The sequence below is a fragment of the Emericellopsis cladophorae genome (genome assembly GCF_022114955.1).
Source record: "Emericellopsis cladophorae strain MUM 19.33 chromosome Unknown NODE_5_length_938552_cov_118_678949, whole genome shotgun sequence".
NCBI lineage: Eukaryota > Fungi > Ascomycota > Sordariomycetes > Hypocreales > Bionectriaceae > Emericellopsis > Emericellopsis cladophorae.
Window position 1 is genome coordinate 323,209 of NW_026250930.1, and position 19,247 is coordinate 342,455.

The following is a 19,247-nucleotide window of genomic DNA, read 5'->3' on the forward strand; positions in this document are numbered from 1 at the left end:
TTCACTCCATCCCTCCCTCCTCATCTCAATTCCCCAAACTATCGCTGTCGACGCTGCAGCTGCACATTTCATTCGCCCTTGAACTTAGCCCTTTAGGAGCGAGAATTTCTTCAGTTCAACATCCTAAGACACTTGGCTTTGAATCCGAGACGCAAGGCACCACAGGCCCCGGGTGCACCTCTCGAAGCGCGTCCAGAGTCCAGACCCTCCACAACCCACGCTACGTCACGTTCTCCGACTGGAGCTCCAATCAAGCCGGCGGGTGAGCCAACGAAATCCACTGCGGCTAGCTCCGTGACTTCCTCTTCTGTTGGTCGTGTCGAGCTATTCCATCAACCCTTGAGGTATGTGCTCTAAATGCATTGATCTTGTGCTCCCTTCTTGGGCAAGCTTCGCAGAAGGGCAGCTTCTACCTTGTGGCTTTCCAAGGTTTCACCGGTCTATCGATATTATATAAAGTCCCAGGACCAACGCTGACGCCTATTCTCCCCCATAGCTGAGCAGGAACCTCGAAATGGCGGACGGCCGTACGACAGGGGATTCCACGCCCCGTCCTACAGAGGCAAGCTCAGACAGCAAGGGCGACAACAAGACCAAGAAACGCAGGTTTTTTGGTCTAGGGACAAAGAAGACCGACCAAGGAGAGAGCGCGGCCTCGAAAACACCTAGTGCGTCCAAGACCATGACATCTCCCACGCCTGCTTCGCAACCCGAGCCCCCTCTGTCGCCAACGAGACAAACCTCGGAGTCCTCACAGGTCGCTTCTCCAGCGCGATCCCAGATTTTCGAACGCGACGTCCAAGACCCTACGATCCCCCAAGCCAATTCGCCTGCTATACCCACGCATATTCAGACCGAGAACCACATCCCGGCAGTTTTAGATGATGCCTCGGAGGCCATCACCAACCGCAAGCTTGATCCTGACGCGGTTGAGATCGTCACGCATACCTCACACCAGCCTGCATCTGTGGCTGTCACAGGTGCCGCCTCTCCGCCACCTGCCTCTACACCTCACGATCAGACGGCTACGGAGTGGGCGCGAGAGTTGACCTCGTTCGTCGATCGCCAGTCCTCGGCTCAGTCGCCCGACAGCGTCTCCAATTACGGCTCTCTTGACTCGGCTGACGTGCGCCGTTTGTCGTTCATCTCATTCGCCGATGTTGTGCAAGCTGAGCACGCTCCATCACTGAGCGGCGTTGGATCTCGCGAGAGCATTCACGGTGCAGGGTTGACCTCTCTGCCCACTTCGGCCTTCAACCGTTCGCCGTCGCCTATTCGGTCGCCCGTATCAAGCCAGGGCCCCGGCACCAGCCCGCCGACCAGCAACCCTGGCAGCATACGTGGTATCGAGATGAGTCCGGCTCGGAAGCCTGTGGGTACTCCTGGCAGTCTAGGTCTTGTGCCGCCAGGTCATACTGGCCAGTTGAATGTCGAGACGATGAGTCAGGCATTGCGGCGAACGACCAGCACGGACTTCAGCAAAGTGACGAGCATCCCCACGAGCCCGATAGATGGACCAGGGTCGAGGTGAATTTTTTCGTTCTTGTAAGCGAGGTGTTATTCCAGGGTGTTGGAGCAAACTGTTTCCAAGGCTTTCTTTCGTTCTCAGTTCTATCATGGTTGCTGGAGCTTTCCTCGGGTATCTCGAAGTTGGTGTCCTTTCCATGGAGGTAGTAATCCTCGGTTCTGCGTATCCATATTCTATTCAATGGTTATCACGGGCGTCTTCACATTGTCGCACATGATCAAATGGCCGACGGGTACCACTGGTCAACAACTAGCGCGTGCTGTTGTGTCTTGGTCGTGTTGCCCATTCAATATTCCTGGCGCGAGAGCATCTTGAGATTTGTGCCCAAACCCGATGAGGGAGAAGTTGCGAATTACATCATCTAATCTCCTTGTTGTGGACACTGTCCGCTCTTACCTTAATGGGGTTTTGCATTCAGGATATTTGCCTTGGGATGTAAGACACGAATCGCTTCGCGCCGCAGGGACGCAATGAGGCTCGGGTTCTGCGAACTTCGTCACACACTTAACAATATAAACTGGAAATATTAGAAAAGCTCGAAATCTCGCTACATAGCTGATTAACACATTGCAAGGCATGGTACTCGCTCGCTTCTACGTTCGAGGGCGGGATGTAGGGTAGCTCCCAAGAAAATACCAACTTGGACTGGTGATTGTTGTACCGCCCACCGTTTGTGCCAAGTTATCGGGCTCAACGGCCACGATCAGCCGCCGGGGTACTAAGTTATAAATCATCTTCAGCAGAGGGTGGCCTGAGGTTTGCTTGGAATAACCCGAAATCCCACTCGTGTCTCAGATCGGAACATCTGGAGACGAGGCCTCGGAAAGATTTGCAGTGCGTTCCTAAGCCCTGACTTCCTGTTGCAACACAACTGCCGAGACCTGGAGATTATCATTCACTTGGTGTACTTTAATTAATGCCGATTGTGAAATTAAATTCTCACTGTTGTGGGCAGCCTTTAGGTAGGTAATTCGCCAGGCTGTGGCTGTTCAGGTGTGCGAACACAGGATCAGTCAGTACCTAGTGCCCAGCTGTATCACGGCGTAGCACGGGACTCTTTCCTCTTCCAGAAGCCCATAATGTGATCTATCATGGTTGCATTGGGTATCGCGGAAATGAGGTCACTGTTGACGGGCAGTGGGCAGGACGATCCCCTATAATAGTGTCAAATCCGGCATCCGTGGAAGAGCGGCTGTGGCTGATAGCTCTAGCAGCGCGCGCCCGCGCACATTGATTGCGTCAGCGTCAAGCCTGATTCACAATTCTGCATCGTGCCGCACCACTTGGCAGGAAATCATGGTGATTGTGACTCATAATAGTACGGATACACAGCGGCGAGCACTAGGAAATCGCCGCGCGAGTGTTCGGGGACGCTTTTGAGTATAATCAACATGAGCAAGCAGGTATTTCCATACCTTATCCTACATGTACCTTCAATGGGTAGTACCTCTGGACATGCACTGGCGACGACTCAATTAGCGGCTGGCTGCAGGAGGTCTCTGTTCCTGATGGCTGATAAATAGTCAAAGTCTCAAAGGGCTTAAGCAAAGGCTCTCTCTTCTAGCGCAATGAAGACTGATCTCGCGATTCATAAACCCCAGTCGAAAGTACATGTAGCTTTTCCTTCATTGAACAACCCCGGTCACGATTTGTGGCGAACTGCGAGTCGACGTTTTCGGCTGTTGGATGTAGGTACATGTACGTACACTCCGTGCAAGTTGGAACGTGTCAAATGCAATCACCAACATCGTAAAGTGCCGTGCGTCAGTGCGCCCACGAGGCCGGGCCACATGCAGTTGATTGATGAATTGCCGTAGATATCGAGCCCCGGAACGATAACTTTTTCTGATCCAATTAAGCAACAGGGTTGGAGCGATATCTTACACCAGATCCAGTATCCGTGCGGGCTATCCGTACTACCTACCAATATAGGCAGGGGTGCAAGGACCCAGGCGGACTAGACAGCGGACACTCTCTGTTCCCCGCCCGCGACGAATCAGACCGGCGACAACTCACGACGGACGCCCCCGCCAGCCGTCTGCTCTTTAACCTCACATACCTTACCGTACCTTACTTTGCCTAACATCCTGCTACCGTCTTTCGCTTCGCTTTTCCCGGCTCAGCAGTACCCTGTCCGTGCTCTTCCTCTGTGTCCCTATCACACGAACGTACGAGACGAGCGGATACCTGCTGCCTCTGTGCCCATGAGGAGCCTAACCCAACCGCATCCGCGAGCCATGGCAGTATAGCCGAACCACAACCACATCCACCATGGGCGAAGACATCCAACCTCCTCCACCGCCTCGGACCGGAAGCGCCGCTGCCACTGCGGCCACCAGCAACTCGTCTGCCCTCGACTCCGGGCGTAATGCTATGGAGCGTGCGAGTGGGACTTCTCTTCGCGCCTCGATGGCCTTGCCGGCGACCGATTCTCCCAATGGGAAGGACGTCGCCGTTCGCGCCGTGACACCCGATAAGGACGCACTCCTTGGGACGTCTGAGGAGAGTACATACGTGCTGCGAGGGGTCACTTCGCAGGAGACATCGCCTCGTTCAATACCGGGCGACAATAGACGGAGAGGCATGGTGTTCAACGATTCATTCGGAGAAGACTACGACGAGACCGAGGGCGGGAGCCCACCCTTACCGAACCGTTTGACGAGTGGAGGAGGCGTACGGCCGCGCACTCGAACAATGGACACCGCCATGCTCACGGGCCAGAGGGCTGCCCCGCCAGGTGCGGTAGCAGAGACCAGGCACCGGGTGGGCAGCGTGAGTTCGGGCGACGACCAGCGACAACCAGCCGGCGGTCTCGAGTCAACTGGATTTCCAACAATCATGGCTGGCCGCGGTTATGAGCCGAGCCCCACGAGCGCGAGTCCGAGCATCACAACAACGATTACCAAAAGCGAGAAGAAGGGCTCCAGCCGGCGATTGATCAAACGGCAGTCCTCACGACCGACCTCCCCGCGCGTCTCCCATCCCCCTTCGGTCGATTGCCTGCCGTTCACCGTACCTACCGACAGCCCTTGCAAGGTCCTTGCGCTGATGAAGATGCTGTGCGGTAAAATGAAGGGCGACGTTGAGTACCAAGGCGAGATGGGAGGGCCCTGGCATTCGGGTGTGGCATACATTGATGAGGAGAGGAGCTGCCTCATGTTCGACTCGGGGCAGAGCGGGCCCTTTCATATCCCTCTGGTGGCGGATCTGCGAGGATGCCGAGTGCTGCCTGTGGATTATCCCGATGCGAACAAACACTGCTTGGAATTGGTGTCGTCAAATCCCATCATCGAGGTGCTGATTCACCCTTTAATACCGGAGGATTTTGACTTCTGGTTGGCCGCCTTGTTGACGTGGCAGCAGTTGCGGCCCATCGCGTTAAAGCTGACAAGCCAGAGGACAGCAAGCCCCGTTAGCCCTGTGAGGCCAGAGCTCGTCAGGAGGGCTCTGTCGTCGGAAAACGCAAAACACAGCAACGCGATCAAGGTGGGTAATCTACTTGTCTGGGATAAGGGCCCAGCGCAAAACGCAAGGGACATATTGCACCGTCCATCCGCGAGAGGATCACAACGCGCAGTGGCTTCCTGGCGAAGGGTGTCTGTCATCCTGCAGGACAATGGCGAGTTCAAGCTCATTGCCGAGAACGACGGCACGATCATAGCCGTGCTGGATATGGCCCAGCTCTCACGGAACGCGATACAGCAATTAGATCGGACGGTCCTAGACGAGGAGTACTGCATCGCCATTTTCCCCATGTACGCCTCCACTGCGCGTACGTTCAGTCTCTACCGACCCGTGTACGTGGCGTTGGATTCGCGAATACACTTTGAAGTTCTTTTCGCTCTCCTGAGAGCTTTCGCGGTGCCGGACGTGTATAAAGTAGACAACCCGGAAAGCACTCAAGTACAGGCTATCGACGATGTGGAGAAGGTTTACAAGGGCGAGGTGTTTCGTGTCGAGAAGACGATCCTGGTCAGAGTCACCGAAGCCAAAATGAAACCGCCATCTTCACCGGCCAATGCTGCGACCATGGAGAAGGCTATTAAAGCAGAAGCATCAGACCCCACAGGAAACTACCTGGCAGAGGTGATTCTAGATGGTGAGGTCAGGGCAAGAACGACAACAAAGATGGCGACTAAGAAGCCATTCTGGAGAGAGGACTGCGAGTTCACCGATCTGCCCTCCTCCATGCCTCGGTTGTCAGTGGTGTTGAAACGGGTGGAGGATGGGCCTTCAACGCCAGGGCCGTCCCCTATCTCAGCCCACCAGAAGGCAGCCGGCCAGGTCGAGACCATTGTCGGCACAGTTGAGCTCCCTCTGGTTGCCACAACAGCCGGCATCCGCGAGCACGAGGATTGGCTGCCGATATTAGATGAGAACGACGAACCGATCGGGACCATGCTCATCAAGGTTGTCCACGAGGAGCACATTGTGCTGCTAGCCAGAGAGTACCAGGCCCTTGCGGACATGCTGCATAACCTCAATTCGGGGATCACGACGCTGATCTCGACGGCTCTTCCGGGGCAACTGCGTCGGCTGGCCGAGTTGTTTCTGAATATCTTTCAGGTCTCTGGTATAGCGAGCGAGTGGCTCATGGCACTGGTCGAAGATGAGATTGACGGCATCGGCAATCAGTCGACACTGAAAAAGTATCGCTTCAACAACCGTCTGAAATCCAACGAGTCTGCCGATTCGGCACCGGATCGCGAGCTCATGGTGCGAGACATGAGCAAGTCCCTGGCTGGCGAGGCCAACCTGCTATTTCGCGGGAATACATTGCTCACCCAAGCACTGGAGCTGCACATGCGGCGACTGGGCAAGGAGTTTCTCGTGGAGACGTTGCGAGACAAGATCTTTGAGATCAACGAGCTGGATCCTGATTGCGAGGTGGACCCGAGCAAGATCTCGAAAGAGAATGGTGAACTGGAGCCTCATTGGAACAAGCTCATTGACCTGACCACCAGCGTATGGCACTGCATTGCTGCGTCAGCCGGGAAGCTCAACCCCGAACTAAGGAGTATCCTCAAGTACGTTCGTGCGGTGGCCGAGGACCGCTACGGGGATTTCATGCGGCCGGTCGCCTATACTGCCGTTTCCGGCTTCCTCTTCCTACGCTTCATCTGCCCTGCCATCTTATCGCCGAAACTATTCGGCTTGTTGCGCGACCACCCCAGGCCGCGGGCGCAGAGGACGTTTACACTCATTGCCAAGGCACTGCAGAAACTGGCCAACCTGTCAACATTCGGCAAGCGCGAGGAATGGATGGAGCCTATGAACCGCTTCCTCAGCGCTCAGCGCAATGTGTTTAGGGTTTACATCGACCGGGTGTGCGATCTGCCCGCCGACAGGTCAACGCGCACGTTGCATGCAAGTTACAGCACGCCGATCACGATCCTGAGCCGACTCAGCCCGACGGCGCGCGAGGGTTTCCCCAGCATGCCTTTCCTCATTGACCAGTCACGCAACTACGCGAGCCTTGTCAAGCTATGGGTCGACCTAAAGCCGACGGACGGGGCGAAGCTGCCGATTGAAGGCGACCTGCTCATCTTCAGCGAATTGTGCACGGCTCTGCAGCAGCGGGCCGACGCCTGCCTCGCGCGCCACGAGGCTCTGACCCAGGTGGACCCGTCGACGACGACCACGTTTGCCGCCGACGAGCTCGCCGATTTGCTCGAGCAAGCCTCCCTGATCGAATCGCAGAGCTACTCGTACTCCGCGTGGGGCAACGAGCACTCGGCAGCTGATCTGCTGTATCCGCCCGGCTCGTCAGGTAGCGAGGCACCCGATGACGCGCAGCCCAGGATAGGGAAGCGCAAGAGCAAGGACGTGAAACGGGGCCGCGGAGCACACGATTCCAGCGGCAAGGGAAACAGCCTGCGCCACGGCAGCGGTACTGCCAGGGCGAAAAATGGCAAGATTGGGCGGACGATTCTGGGCGGTATCATGAGGATCGGTGGGCGAGCGGAGAGCCCCGACGCGAAGGAGAAGGACAAAGACAAAGACAAAGACAAAGATAAAGACAAGGACAAGGACAAGGACAAGAGGTGACCTTGGGCGTTCCGTGGCACAATATGCATTCTGGCTGGCGAAAAAATCTCGAGACGACTTTATGAGCGATATTTCTACACAACGTTTCACCTACCTTGTCTCCTTGGGGGCAATGTGTTCCTGGGAGAGGGTCGATTTGGAGAAGGAAAAATACCATTGCTTTTGTCTGTGGACGTATCAGCGTGCCCACAGGGCCATTTTTTGTTTAGGGGAGGAGGGGCACTATATAGCGAACAGAGCGTGATGATTTATTGCACTTTGAGGTTGTGTGCGTGTCTGCAACAATTGTGATGGAAGCTCTCTAGAACGTTCCACTACAGCGTTCTGCCCCTCCATACGTACTTGTATGCATTGAGGGATACTGAAGACACGATGTGAACGAAACGAACCCCCCATTTGTGTAACCCTTTGCTCGTGGACACTGATTTGATCTGAAAAGACTTGTATGTTTGGTTGTGTTTGTAAACAGACCCTAAATCATATTTCATATTTGGTCAGGCAACGACCATTAATAGTCCTTTCGCGGTGAATTGATCGTAGCGCGGAGCTGGCGGTACCCCGCAGCCAATGTAAGGTAGTACTGTACATCCAGTGTAGCATGCACGTAACTAGAGGCTTGGAGGATTGCCTGGCATCAAGCTGCGCTTCGCTGCCCCTCGATTTGTTTCTTTGCCCCCACCATCCGCTCAGCCTGAGTTTAGTCTGACCTCGTTACGACTTCTCCTTTGAAACCTCGTCACCTCTACTCTCCCACTCGACATACCTTTCCTCGACATCAGTGAGCCGTCACACACCTCACACACCCTCCATTGAACCCAAAACCCCCCGCGCTCACAGCCACCCATCATGGCCAACCCACGCGTCTTCTTTGACATCTCCATCGGCGGCCGTCCCATCGGCCGCATCAACATGGAGCTCTTTGCCAACGAGGTCCCCAAGACAGCCGAGAACTTCCGCGCACTTTGCACCGGCGAGAAGGGTGTAGGCAATGCTGGCAAGCCCCTCCACTACAAGGGTGCCATCTTCCACCGTGTCATCAAGGAGTTCATGATCCAGGGTGGTGACTTTACAGCTGGCAACGGCACGGGTGGCGAGTCCATCTATGGTGAGAAGTTTGAGGACGAGAAGTTTGTGCGGAACCATGACGAGCCATTCCTGCTGAGCATGGCAAATGCTGGGCCCAACACCAACGGAAGTCAGTTCTTCATCACAACGGCCTTGACACCGCACTTGGACGGCAAGCACGTCGTCTTCGGCAAGGTCCTCTCCGGGAAGAATGTCGTCCGTCAGATTGAGTACACGCAGACCGCGCCGGGCGATGCGCCCGTCAAGGATGTCAAGATTGAAGACTGTGGTGCACTCGGTGGTGACGAGGCGGTCTCCGCCGATGTGCAGGAGCCGGATGAGTTTGGCGACAAATATGCCGACTTCCCCCAGGACTGGGAGGGTGAGGGCGACATTGACGCCAAGAGTGTCCTCGCGATCGCGACGGCGTGCAAGGACTACGGCACCAAGGCGTTCAAGGCGGGCAAGCCGCAGGTCGCGCTGGACAAGTACCAAAAGGGCCTGCGCTACCTCAACGAGGACCCTGATCTCGACAAGGAGCCCGCCGACACCAAGAAGGCCCTCGACACCTTGCGGTTCGGGCTGAACAATAATTCGGCGCTCATGGCGACCAAGCTCGAGCAATGGGACGATGCGATCACTCACGCCACACGCGCACTTGCCGTCGAGGGCCTGGCCGACAAGGACAAGGGCAAGGCGCTCTTCCGAAGGGGCTACGCGGAGGTGCGGATCAAGGATCGCGAGGCGGCGCTCAAGGATCTGGACGAGGCCAGCAAGCTGTGTCCCGGCGATGGGGCTATTGTTGCGGAGCTGGAGAGCGTCAGGGCGCGCGCAAAGGAACAGGCCGCCAAGCAAAAGGCGGCTTTGAAGAAGTTCTTTTCCTCGTAGACTCCTGTCCAGGCTGAAAGGCCAAAGGCACGTTTTCGAGCGGGAGATCTGCGGATGTATGATCAGAGCGGTTATTTGCTGGCGTTGAGGGGAAGAGCATTGCATGTACCAGGGAGGCGAACTGTGTTGAGTACTATATGCGTCAGGATTCGGCGAGTTATTAGACAGCCCTTGACAAGTCGTCGCCAAGTCAATGAAATCTCAGACAAGCTATCTGTACTGAGTCTTAAGTGATGTTCCAAGTATCTACTTACCTGATAGTACTGCCAGGGTGCTGAAACCGAGTGGTACGACAATGCTGAAACCGGGCTGTCTGGGCTATGGCAGGTAACAGGTTCTTTCTATTCTCGTCACCTGCTCCTTGGCTCCTGCCCTCAGTCGGGATGACATCAAGGCCAGAATAAAAGGCATCCACCATTCTCCCCAGTCGCTCATTGTAGCATCAGTCAGTTCATTGCTTGATCGAGGGTCATTTTGATTTCTCCATGAACTGGACTGAGAGCACACCCAACCGCCACTCTCGCCGCCGAGGCTTCGATCCTGATACGGCCCGTCAGATGGAATACTTTGCCAAATCACGCGCCTGTCAACAACAGGACACGAGATTTCGTCGCGATAGCACCTCTGAGGCCCCGTTCATACCAAGCTATATCCCGCAAGCGTTACCACCGTCGAGACAGACCTCAGATCGCTCGCGAGACTCAGGAGGGCCGAGGGTATTCAACCGAAGGAAGCTGGTGCAATTATCGAGTGAATCATCTGAGAGACTAGCGAATGACCCGAAGTTTGGGCCACAACAGCCGCTTGGCTCTCGTCAAACGGAACGAGAACAACGCGCACCCTCGCACCCCGATCGACACGATTTGACAACGAAGCGTCAAAAGTTACTATGCCAACAAGACTGGAGTGGACTGGAGCTGCAGAGGCCGTTGGTACTCGATTACGAGCCCGCAGCCATACAACGAGATCAGATGCACATGCAACACCAGGATCTGAAGAGGACAACAAAAGCAGCCAGTACCAGATACCACCGTGGTTTGCTTGGAAGGAGCCACGAGGAAAGCGAACACGACCATGATCGCAAGTCGATCAGGTTGCACATCGGCGACAAAAGCCTCCGATGGAGTCGCAAAGGCAATACAGTCAGAAGTGTGGACAGCCAGCAAGATGGGCTATGCTCAGTCCGTGAGGACGATTTGGAGCCACGCCATAGCAGCCCGCTCTCAGAAGTTGCGCTGAACAGCCTAGGCACTCTTGCGCCGACAGACAGTACTAGCCGTTCACAAGCCCGCAATTCGACACCTACACAATACTTTTCTAGGGACCTCGAGGCCGGTGACGGCGGCACTTTTCACTACAACATCACTTCGGTACCGAAGCTCGTTCACCCGCAACCTCGCAAAGAAAAGACGAGGCTCATACAACCTTGCTCGTCGGAAGCAGGCACCGACGTTGCGAGCAGTATAATCGCCGATGCCGGTGCCTCCAGGGCAGGTGGTTTCGGGAGCTCCAACGAAGACCAGCACTGGGGATCATCGCTTGGACTCTTTGACAAGGATAAGCGGGAGCCACAAAACTCCACGTGCATAAGAGACGACCGACGCGGACCAACGTCTCCTGGTATGAGGCAGGCGGAGCAAGCCTCGCCCTCCGTGTCGAGGCTTACCAAAGAATTCCAAGACAAGTCGGTCAATTCTCCACTTGCCCCTAGAGCAGAAGCGCTCTTGGGGTCTAAGGGCTTCAAATCTGAGCCCGAGAAGAGCGCCGGGGGGATGCCCATGGCTGATCCCCTAGGCACGACCCCTCCGAGGAACATGCCTTTGCCATGCGTCGAGGCGCCGGTGTCTGCCGATGAAGAAGAAAGGATTTGGCAGAATTATCTTCTGGATGATGTCGACATGTTTCGAGTAAAGCACCAGGCACAGGAGGAGGCGCTGGCATGCACAGGAAGGGGGCTCATGAGGTCGCCCACTGGTCAAGATCCACACCACCTGGCACTTCCGGCATTGACGACGACGACGGGTTCGACAACAGCATCACAGACAGCCAGCATAGCTTCGGCTTGCCCGACAGATGCGGCGACATCGGCAAGTGTCGAGCTCGAACCTCCTCCTCCTCCCCCGAGAGCCAATCAGAGCACCACTCGTCAGCCAGTGTTCTTCAAGAAACAAGAACGCCCCAGGTTGCCCAAAGCGCCCGCTCGATGTGTGGGCAGGCTCTCGTCCATGGAGGGGCCGAGTCATATCATCAGTCAGCCGTTTGGTAGACCAGTGAAACGAGGCAGGGGAAAGGCGCTGGACGGCTGGGCAGACACCGAGAGACAAAACGATTCGGGGACTGCCTCCAGGCGCCGATGATAACGACCCGATCGAGGATTCGTGGGAAAGATGGTGCAGCCGACGAGGCTGATCGAGGCCTGACTTCTGAGCGAAAGAAGCACAACGTCTGTCCGGCGACTGCCGCCACAACGTGGTGACGTAGGGTGTCAGGTGCGCTTCAGCCTAGGGCGATGCGAATATCGCAGGCCCGTCTAGGGCGGAATTAAAGCGCGTGCCCTGATGTCGCGGTCGCATTGGAGACAAGCCCGGCACCTCGAGGACGGAAGAATGGCACCTATAGGGCCAAACCAAGGGGGGAACGAAGCGAGCCTGCGTGACGTACGGAGTCTAATCACTGGGGGCAGGGCAGACTGCTCAGCCTCGATGGCGGGATCCCTGTCACTCCGCCACCCCCAGCCTTTCTAGAAGGCTTCTGTGCATCTTGAATTCTCCACTCCATATGCGGGCTGACATGGGGGCCAGGTCGCCAGGACCGCCAGGTCAAGAACTAATTCTGCGTTGGCCGGTTGGCTCTTGATCGTCGGACTGGCGCACTCTAATTTCATTGGTTTATTCAGTGGAAGCCTAATCGAGCTAAGAGATGGGCGAGTCGTGGTGCATCGAAGACGAGAAGGATCACCAGGCATCGCGATGATGAGATGGATTCAAGAAAGCTGCACTGTACAACGCGGAAGAAGACCCAAGTACGCAGCTGCCTAAAGATACACGGAAGAAGAAACGCAACTAGATAACGCACGCTCCTGGTGGATATCCAAACACCGACAAATCATCTACTGGTCCTGTACTATGCATGTCGCCAGTCTTCCATGCCCGTGCTGCCCCCCCCCCCCCCCCCCCTTTTGGTGTGTGACCACCGCCACCACGATGCGTGATGTCTGAATCTGTACACCGCCCACCAAGAGACTCGAAGGACGAAGTCCAGTCATGTTCGCAGATCCTGCCTCTTCCTCCCCGCGACGCCTCCACACTCATGGCACTCGAACCCGGATCGCCCAACGCTCACCCGGCACAGACAGCGGCTGCACCTCCACCAGGCCTTGACAACGTTCCTCCGTTGATACCACGCCTCGCCCTCTTCCACGCCCCGCTTCTCAATGTCCTCCCTGTGGAACTCGCGTAGATGGTCCCTGTAGTGATCACGGCGGTGGAAGGGGTCGTGGCGTCGTGAGCATCGGGAGTAGTCGCACGGGAAGTTCTGCGTGGGGATGGAGTGCATGTGGTCAATGTGCCGACTCAGATCGGCGCGGCGCTTGAACGCCTTTGGGGTCTCCCGAGGGCAGTGGGGGCAGGGGATGTTGGTGGAACTGGAGCATGCCCTGTGCTTGTGATCAGTCATGTCTGTTGCGGATGGCCACGAGGGATGGTGGTGATGAGCATACCGTGGGCGTGAGGGAGATGTAGGAGATGGAGCAGGCGCAGCTGCAGCGGCGCACGGACGCTGAGCGGCGAGGTCCAGCTCGGGAATGGGCAGACTTGGAAATGAGGTCGGTGCGGCCGGTGGCAGGATGGGCGAAGGATCGAAGGAAGACGCAGGAGAGATGGTGTAGTCCATGCCTGGCGAGGTGGGAAGCGAAAAGGGTGTTGTGAGGCGCGAGTCAAAGGCCCAGCTCGGTCCATAGGCGGCGGCTGGGCTGAGCATGTTCATGCTTGGGTCAAAGGAGCCGTACGGACTGAACGGGGCGTCCCAGGAGCCCATGCTCATGGGTGCGGTATGGTATGAGTCGCAGGTGTTTGTTGACTGGAACGAGTGGCCCCCTGAGCTGTCATAGCGCTCGAGAGGTACGCTCTGTAGACGTTGGCAGGATGGTAGGGAAGCTGTTTGCTGCTTCTGCTGCTGTGGAAGACATGGGGTGTCCAGATCCGGCAAGCCAAAGATAAATTCTTCCAGCTCGTCGAAGGACATTTTGTCTTCCACGTAGTCTGATCCATGCTCGTCTCCCACATGGACAGAAAGAGCCTGGGCCCAGTTGCCGTTGCTGTTCATCTTTAAACACAGGCTTTGCGTCGTGTGTTTTGTTTTGTTCTTCGGATAGGCGAGAGGGAGTCGCGCTCAGGCAGGCTCAACGCAGTAAATGCCGAAGAAGAAGATCCGTCTTGGAAAGATTGCCAGGACCGTGGGGGGCAATACGTGGGAAGGAAACATGAAAACTAGTATGAGCGCGATGTAATATGTAACACACCTGAGAAAAAGGATAAATAAGTAAAGAGAAGAAGAAGGGAGGTGGAAGGGGGAGGGTGTCGAGTCGATAGGTAGAAGATATAAATTTACAGCAAATAAGGGATCGGACGTCGAGTGCCCAGCCCTACGGGAGCTCAGGTGCCAAGCCCATGCCATCTTGCATTTTAATCTTGCCCTGCTACGGGTCTGATCAGTGAGGCTGTGGGCACATCCAGAGACCTACTACTACGTAGATACATACCGGGATAGGAGACTCAAGGCGAGCAACAGGGATGAGGTGACCGACCACTTTGGACGTTTGGTCGTCCCACGGGAAGACGAAACAGCAAAAGAAGGCGAAGGCATGTACCCAGTTGCCGGCAGCTTTCTGCGAGACTCGTGCGGATAGCGCAGATCATGGCTGGGCCTATACCTGTACTACATGTATGTCATCCTAGGACGAGGGTGTCGACGGACCAATGTCAGGTGTGCAGATGGGATCGTGTCACAGAAGGAGTGGAGAGCTCGGGGAGTCAGGGTTCTCCAACACTATTATGTGTGCTTGTGGGTTGGGCCTACATGTAATCATGGCGGAACCAGCCAGGCCAGCTGCAGGAAGAGCCAGGGGAAAGGGCGCGGCGAGGCGGTGCTGATACAGCCATATGGCATAGAGAGGGCGCAGAAGAGAGGCCTCGTGATCTGATTTGCGTTATCTTCCCGGCGGCTACTATAAGCTACTGTCTGGCGGTGAAGAGCTTCGAGTGAGTGTCCTGAAGCGGCAAGGGACCCGGGCGTGCATCGACTTCATATGGTCCATGGACCTGGCCGGGAGGGGTGGGGTCTGGTCGGAGGTACATGTTGACAGCGAGCTGCGGCTAAAGCAATTGGGTGTTCAGTCTGGCTAGGGGGCAATAGCAGATTGCAGTCCGGGGAAGCTGGTTTCCATGCATGCCACATTGGAATACAGCTGTGGTGTGGCTCTAGCCCCCCAAGACAGATGTAGGCGTGCGAGTGCGACAGGGTCGACGTGTTGATATGAAGCAGTTTGTCCAGCACTGCGCGACCTGTCAGAGTCGAATCGCCTGTGAGTTTTGTAGACGAACCGTTCTTCGTGACACTGAGCACGGGGAGGTATAACTGCATAGGAGCCCAGCCAAGACTCAAGATAGCAAAGAAAAGCCCCGATCCAATGTCTACTCGCCAGTAAATTGTAAAACGAGACACCCGGCAGTCGGTGCAGCAGGTACGTAGGGAGGCTCTCGTCACAGCGACGCACGACAAACGGCAACTTCCATGCCACTTGTCCAACCAGCAGAAAGGGCTTCGACGGAGGTTCAGTCCACTGGAGCCATGAACAGGGGGCTGGGGCCGCTGAACCTGGCCGGCTGGCAAGATCGGAGACTGGCGTGTATGCACGGATGAACGATGCGAATGGGGATGGGGGAGGAAATGGGAAAGGAACGCGCTGCGCATGCGCAGTCGCTTGTTGCATGTGTCCGACCTACTCGCCAGTCGCCATTGTCAACAAATGGGAATCTCAGCCGCCCGCCAGCGAAGCATCTGTGTGGTCGCTCGCCCCGCACCCCCTCCGCCCATCTACAGGTAGAGGTACCTTGAGCATGCAGTCGACCGAGCTTCAAATCGGGGGCGCGGAAACGCTGCACGCACTGCCCCCCCGTGATAGTAGCGAGCTGAGGGCTATCTTTTGCTGGCCCTTCATCCTCCAGATCTCCTTCAGTCCCGCAGCACATCAAGTTGGGACTAATACTGGGCAGATGGGTCAGGGGACGTGCCTGCGCCCTGACCACCAGATGAGTGGACGGGTGCACATTGTTAACAACCAGTTTCTCGCCTCGTGCAAGTAAACTTTGCATTGGTGACATTGGCGTCTGCCTGGGCAGAGAAAGTCGGTGCCTGCTGCTGGCGAGCCGCGAGAAGTATCCGCACTGTGTCGCTCGGTGCTTCGAGGCCGACATGGGTATTCAAATCGCAACAAAACTCAATCGTGCTTGGTCACGGTGACGGTGTCCCTAGTCGCGGCTAATAGCCCTATCCAGAGGAGGCAGTGCAACAATACGTATAATATCGTGGCAGTTCACTCGTTTGTTTGCCGGACGGACGGGACCGAGCCGGAGCAGCTAATACTTCCATCTCATACGCGGTAATATCAACAACCACTGAATCAATCAAGCTGAGCTTTGATGCCTTCTTGGAGCCAGACCAGCGTTGGGCAACACCAACACACATTAGACTACCTACTAACCTACCCTACGTCACTCATCGCTTCGTTAACGCTGGTGCGATGCGAAAGTCCACCAACGTAAAGGCACAAACTACTTGATGCTCCCTATGGATATGGAGGAGCCAGTTTCGGTTCATCCAAACACAGCACACCCGTCCGTCCCCGTGCCATGGTTCCTGTCGCTGCGTACTGTAACAGTGGTAACCGTGTCGCGGCAAACAGCGTGAGACACATTGTGGGTGTGCACCAGAACCGTTTCCCATGTGTTCCTCAATCACGGCTACCAGCCACTTCCTCCTCTCCAGCAAGACAGCCTTCACCAGATGGAATGCGCAGACCCCCGGTCACAATACGTCAAAAAGGCAATCAGCCATCCGACAAGTGACCCCCTTCCGCCTCGTTCGTTATCTCAATCACATGGGCTTAGCGTCTCGGCAAGCATCCAACTTGCCGACAATCGGAGCTCAATGCACGCAAGCACAACACAAATCCTGATTACCGAGTGCGCATGACCTGCGATACCGAAGTAATACAACAAAGAGTCCCAGCCCAGCCGTCCCTTGTGCCGTGGGAGAAAGCAATGAAGTGAGGGTAGCTGCCGTCACCCCCGTACGCCTGCCTGCATCCATCCATCCATCCATCCATCCATCCCACTTTCCTGTCCCGAAAAGTATACCTTAACTGAAGCACGCGTGCGCCTTGACCTAGTCATCCTCGAGGAACTTGTAGATGAACTTGAAGTCGGCCTTACGACGGTTCATCCTGCTCTCCTGTTAGCTTGGACCATCACCTGGCAGCAACAGCAACAACACCAGCGGATACGTACCACGTGCTCTCGTAGTCGAAAAAGCGATACGTCCCCTGTTCGTAGTCCTCCGTGATGCTCTTAGGCTCCTCATGACGCTGAAACCAGGTCTGGTACTGCTTGTGGAATCGCCACGCGTGGTGCTTGAGCCACTGCGCGGCCAGCAGCTGATACGGAGTTCCCTGTTGGTAGTAGAACACGTAGAAGAGCGTGTCCGGGTCGATGCGAGAGTATAGTCGCGGGTCGCCGAACAGGGCAAGTGGCTGCGTGGGAAATCTGGCCGCCGCGGCCGCCTTGGCCACCCTGTCGTTGCGCTGATATGTTGATGGCGGCTCGGCATCGGCAGCAGTTGGACGGTGGTCTTCCTCCTCGGTACCCCATGCGGCCTTCATCATCTCGTACGCTGCGCGGGACGCTGGGTGAGGTCGGCTGTCCTTGGCGGCCTCGTACGCGTCCACGAGATCCTGCAGCGAGGACGGCAGGTGGTAGATGGACTCCTCCTCCGGCTCCTCCTCTATAGGCTTGATGCCGTTGGTATGGCCATTCGTAGGTTGCGCTGTGCTTGTTAGCCTCCGGGTTCTTCAATGTGCAAAATGCCACAAACCCTTCGCCGCCGCCACCGAGGCCTCGGCCGCCGCCGCAGCTACCGCCGCGGCCTTTGCCTTGCTTTTCTTGCCCCTAGTCGATATTGTAATGGGGATTTCTGGCTCAGCGTACATCATCGCTGGCGTGGATTGCTTCGAGTCATACTGCGCGGGCTGTATCGACGCACTCGCTGGTGAATTTGTGGCGCTCGCGCGTGACTGCCCATCGGGCAACGATGAGGGAACTTGTGCGCCCGGCGGTGGCGGTAATGGTGCGATGCCGACATTGCTCTTCTCGCTTGCTGCTGCCGCCGCTGCTGCTGACGCATATTTGAGTCCCTCGGCCGGCCTCGCTGGCGCCTGCGCAGGCTTCATCGCCGGCCCACTCGCGCTTCCATTGCTGATTGTCGATAACGGAGTATGTAATGTCGCCAGAGCCGGTAGCGGAGACCTTGTCGCAGCGGAAGACTTTCGTATCGCCGCTGCCGGCCCTCCCACAGCCGTTGCCGCTGCTGGTAGCTCTTCCTTTTCTTTCACTGGCTTCTTCGGTTTCGCAGGTTCGGGTTCGGGCGTCGCTTCCTCGTTCACCACAGATTCACCGTCCTGTGATGAGTTCTTGTCGTCGCCGGCCATGCCGAATGCCCCCTCCTCCTCCTCGAGATCAAGCTCGTCGTACAGCTCCTCGTCGTCGTGAAAGTCATCGTTCATGCCCTCCGCAACGTAGTATTTGATGGACTCTTCCAGATCCATGACCTGATCCGTGTCGACGCCGCCATTCTCCAGCGACCGCCTGATGAGTTCCAGCTTGCCTTGATGCCATTTATGTTTCTCGATGATCTGGTCAATCCGCGCAATACGCTCGGCCTTGTCGCGCTGTGATTTGCCCTTTTTCATCGTCGCCGATAATTGCTCGCTCTCCACCTCGAGGGCCTCGATCTGCTGCTCCAGCTCATCGACCGTATTGCTGAGGAACTCGCCCGCGTCCAGTTTGGCTTGCTCTTTCGGATCGAGCTTCGCGGCTGCTGATAACCCTTCTTTCGAATACGCCTTGGTCTTCATGGCCTTCTCCACTGCCTTGAACTTCTCCATTTGCTGCTCTCGGTTAGTCCCGCCGACTCTTCGCCGCCCCGGCTCTGCCGCCAGGTTGTCGCCATTGTCAATCATACCGTTTCTATCAGCCGTCTTTGCTCCATTAACGGAGCTTTGTCCTTGATGTCATTGCTTGCCGCCCATGTTTTGATCTGGTCGCGCAAGCGCTGTAGCTTTTTGATCTCCCGTTTCAAGTTGTCCTCTTGCTTTTCCTTCTGCGCTTGGTTGTTGGACTGCTCGAGCTTGTCGTAGATGGACTCAAATTCGGCGATGCCTTCCGCCACCTTCTTGAAGCACTTGTCGACTTCCTGCTGTAGTTTTCGCGCCGCCATTGTGGTCTGTGGAGGCGCGCTACCTCTGGTTCGGGGGTTGTGTTCAAGTGTCGTTTGCTTTCGTGGGGTCGTTGTGAAGGATGTGCACCCTTTCGCCTCGGGGTATGCTCCTGATCCTGGAGTACAGGGTGTTTTCTAGTCGCGCAAATCAATTGGAAATGATCTGCTT

At 56.2% G+C, this 19,247-nt stretch overlaps 6 protein-coding genes across 6 annotated transcripts; 4 read left to right on the top strand and 2 right to left on the bottom strand.

Annotated features, from left to right (window-relative positions):
* Positions 1–514: 514 nt before the first annotated feature.
* On the top strand, positions 515–1,531 carry J7T54_004651 (uncharacterized protein; the record flags this gene model as incomplete). The annotated part of the gene is made up of 1 exon (XM_051503327.1): positions 515–1,531. The coding sequence occupies one exon, from the start codon at positions 515–517 to the stop codon at positions 1,529–1,531; it is 1,017 nt and encodes a 338-aa protein (XP_051364961.1).
* Positions 1,532–3,799: 2,268 nt separating this feature from the next.
* Positions 3,800–7,576, top strand: J7T54_004652 (Inhibitory regulator protein-like protein; the record flags this gene model as incomplete). Its single annotated transcript, XM_051503328.1, has 1 exon — positions 3,800–7,576. The coding sequence occupies one exon, from the start codon at positions 3,800–3,802 to the stop codon at positions 7,574–7,576; it is 3,777 nt and encodes a 1,258-aa protein (XP_051364962.1).
* An 846-nt stretch (positions 7,577–8,422) lies between these two features.
* Positions 8,423–9,529, top strand: J7T54_004653 (40 kDa peptidyl-prolyl cis-trans isomerase; the record flags this gene model as incomplete). Its single annotated transcript, XM_051503329.1, has 1 exon — positions 8,423–9,529. One exon carries the CDS (start codon positions 8,423–8,425, stop codon positions 9,527–9,529), a length of 1,107 nt encoding a protein of 368 aa, XP_051364963.1.
* A 971-nt stretch (positions 9,530–10,500) lies between these two features.
* On the top strand, positions 10,501–11,886 carry J7T54_004654 (uncharacterized protein; the record flags this gene model as incomplete). Its single annotated transcript, XM_051503331.1, has 1 exon — positions 10,501–11,886. One exon carries the CDS (start codon positions 10,501–10,503, stop codon positions 11,884–11,886), a length of 1,386 nt encoding a protein of 461 aa, XP_051364964.1.
* Positions 11,887–12,790: 904 nt separating this feature from the next.
* On the bottom strand, positions 12,791–13,852 carry J7T54_004655 (uncharacterized protein; the record flags this gene model as incomplete). The annotated part of the gene is made up of 2 exons (XM_051503332.1): positions 12,791–13,184; positions 13,248–13,852. The coding sequence occupies 2 exons, from the start codon at positions 13,850–13,852 to the stop codon at positions 12,791–12,793; spliced, it is 999 nt and encodes a 332-aa protein (XP_051364965.1).
* Positions 13,853–16,972: 3,120 nt separating this feature from the next.
* On the bottom strand, positions 16,973–19,078 carry J7T54_004656 (NOT3-general negative regulator of transcription subunit 3; the record flags this gene model as incomplete). Its single annotated transcript, XM_051503333.1, has 4 exons — positions 16,973–17,030; positions 17,095–17,629; positions 17,678–18,749; positions 18,824–19,078. The coding sequence occupies 4 exons, from the start codon at positions 19,076–19,078 to the stop codon at positions 16,973–16,975; spliced, it is 1,920 nt and encodes a 639-aa protein (XP_051364966.1).
* Positions 19,079–19,247: the final 169 nt, after the last annotated feature.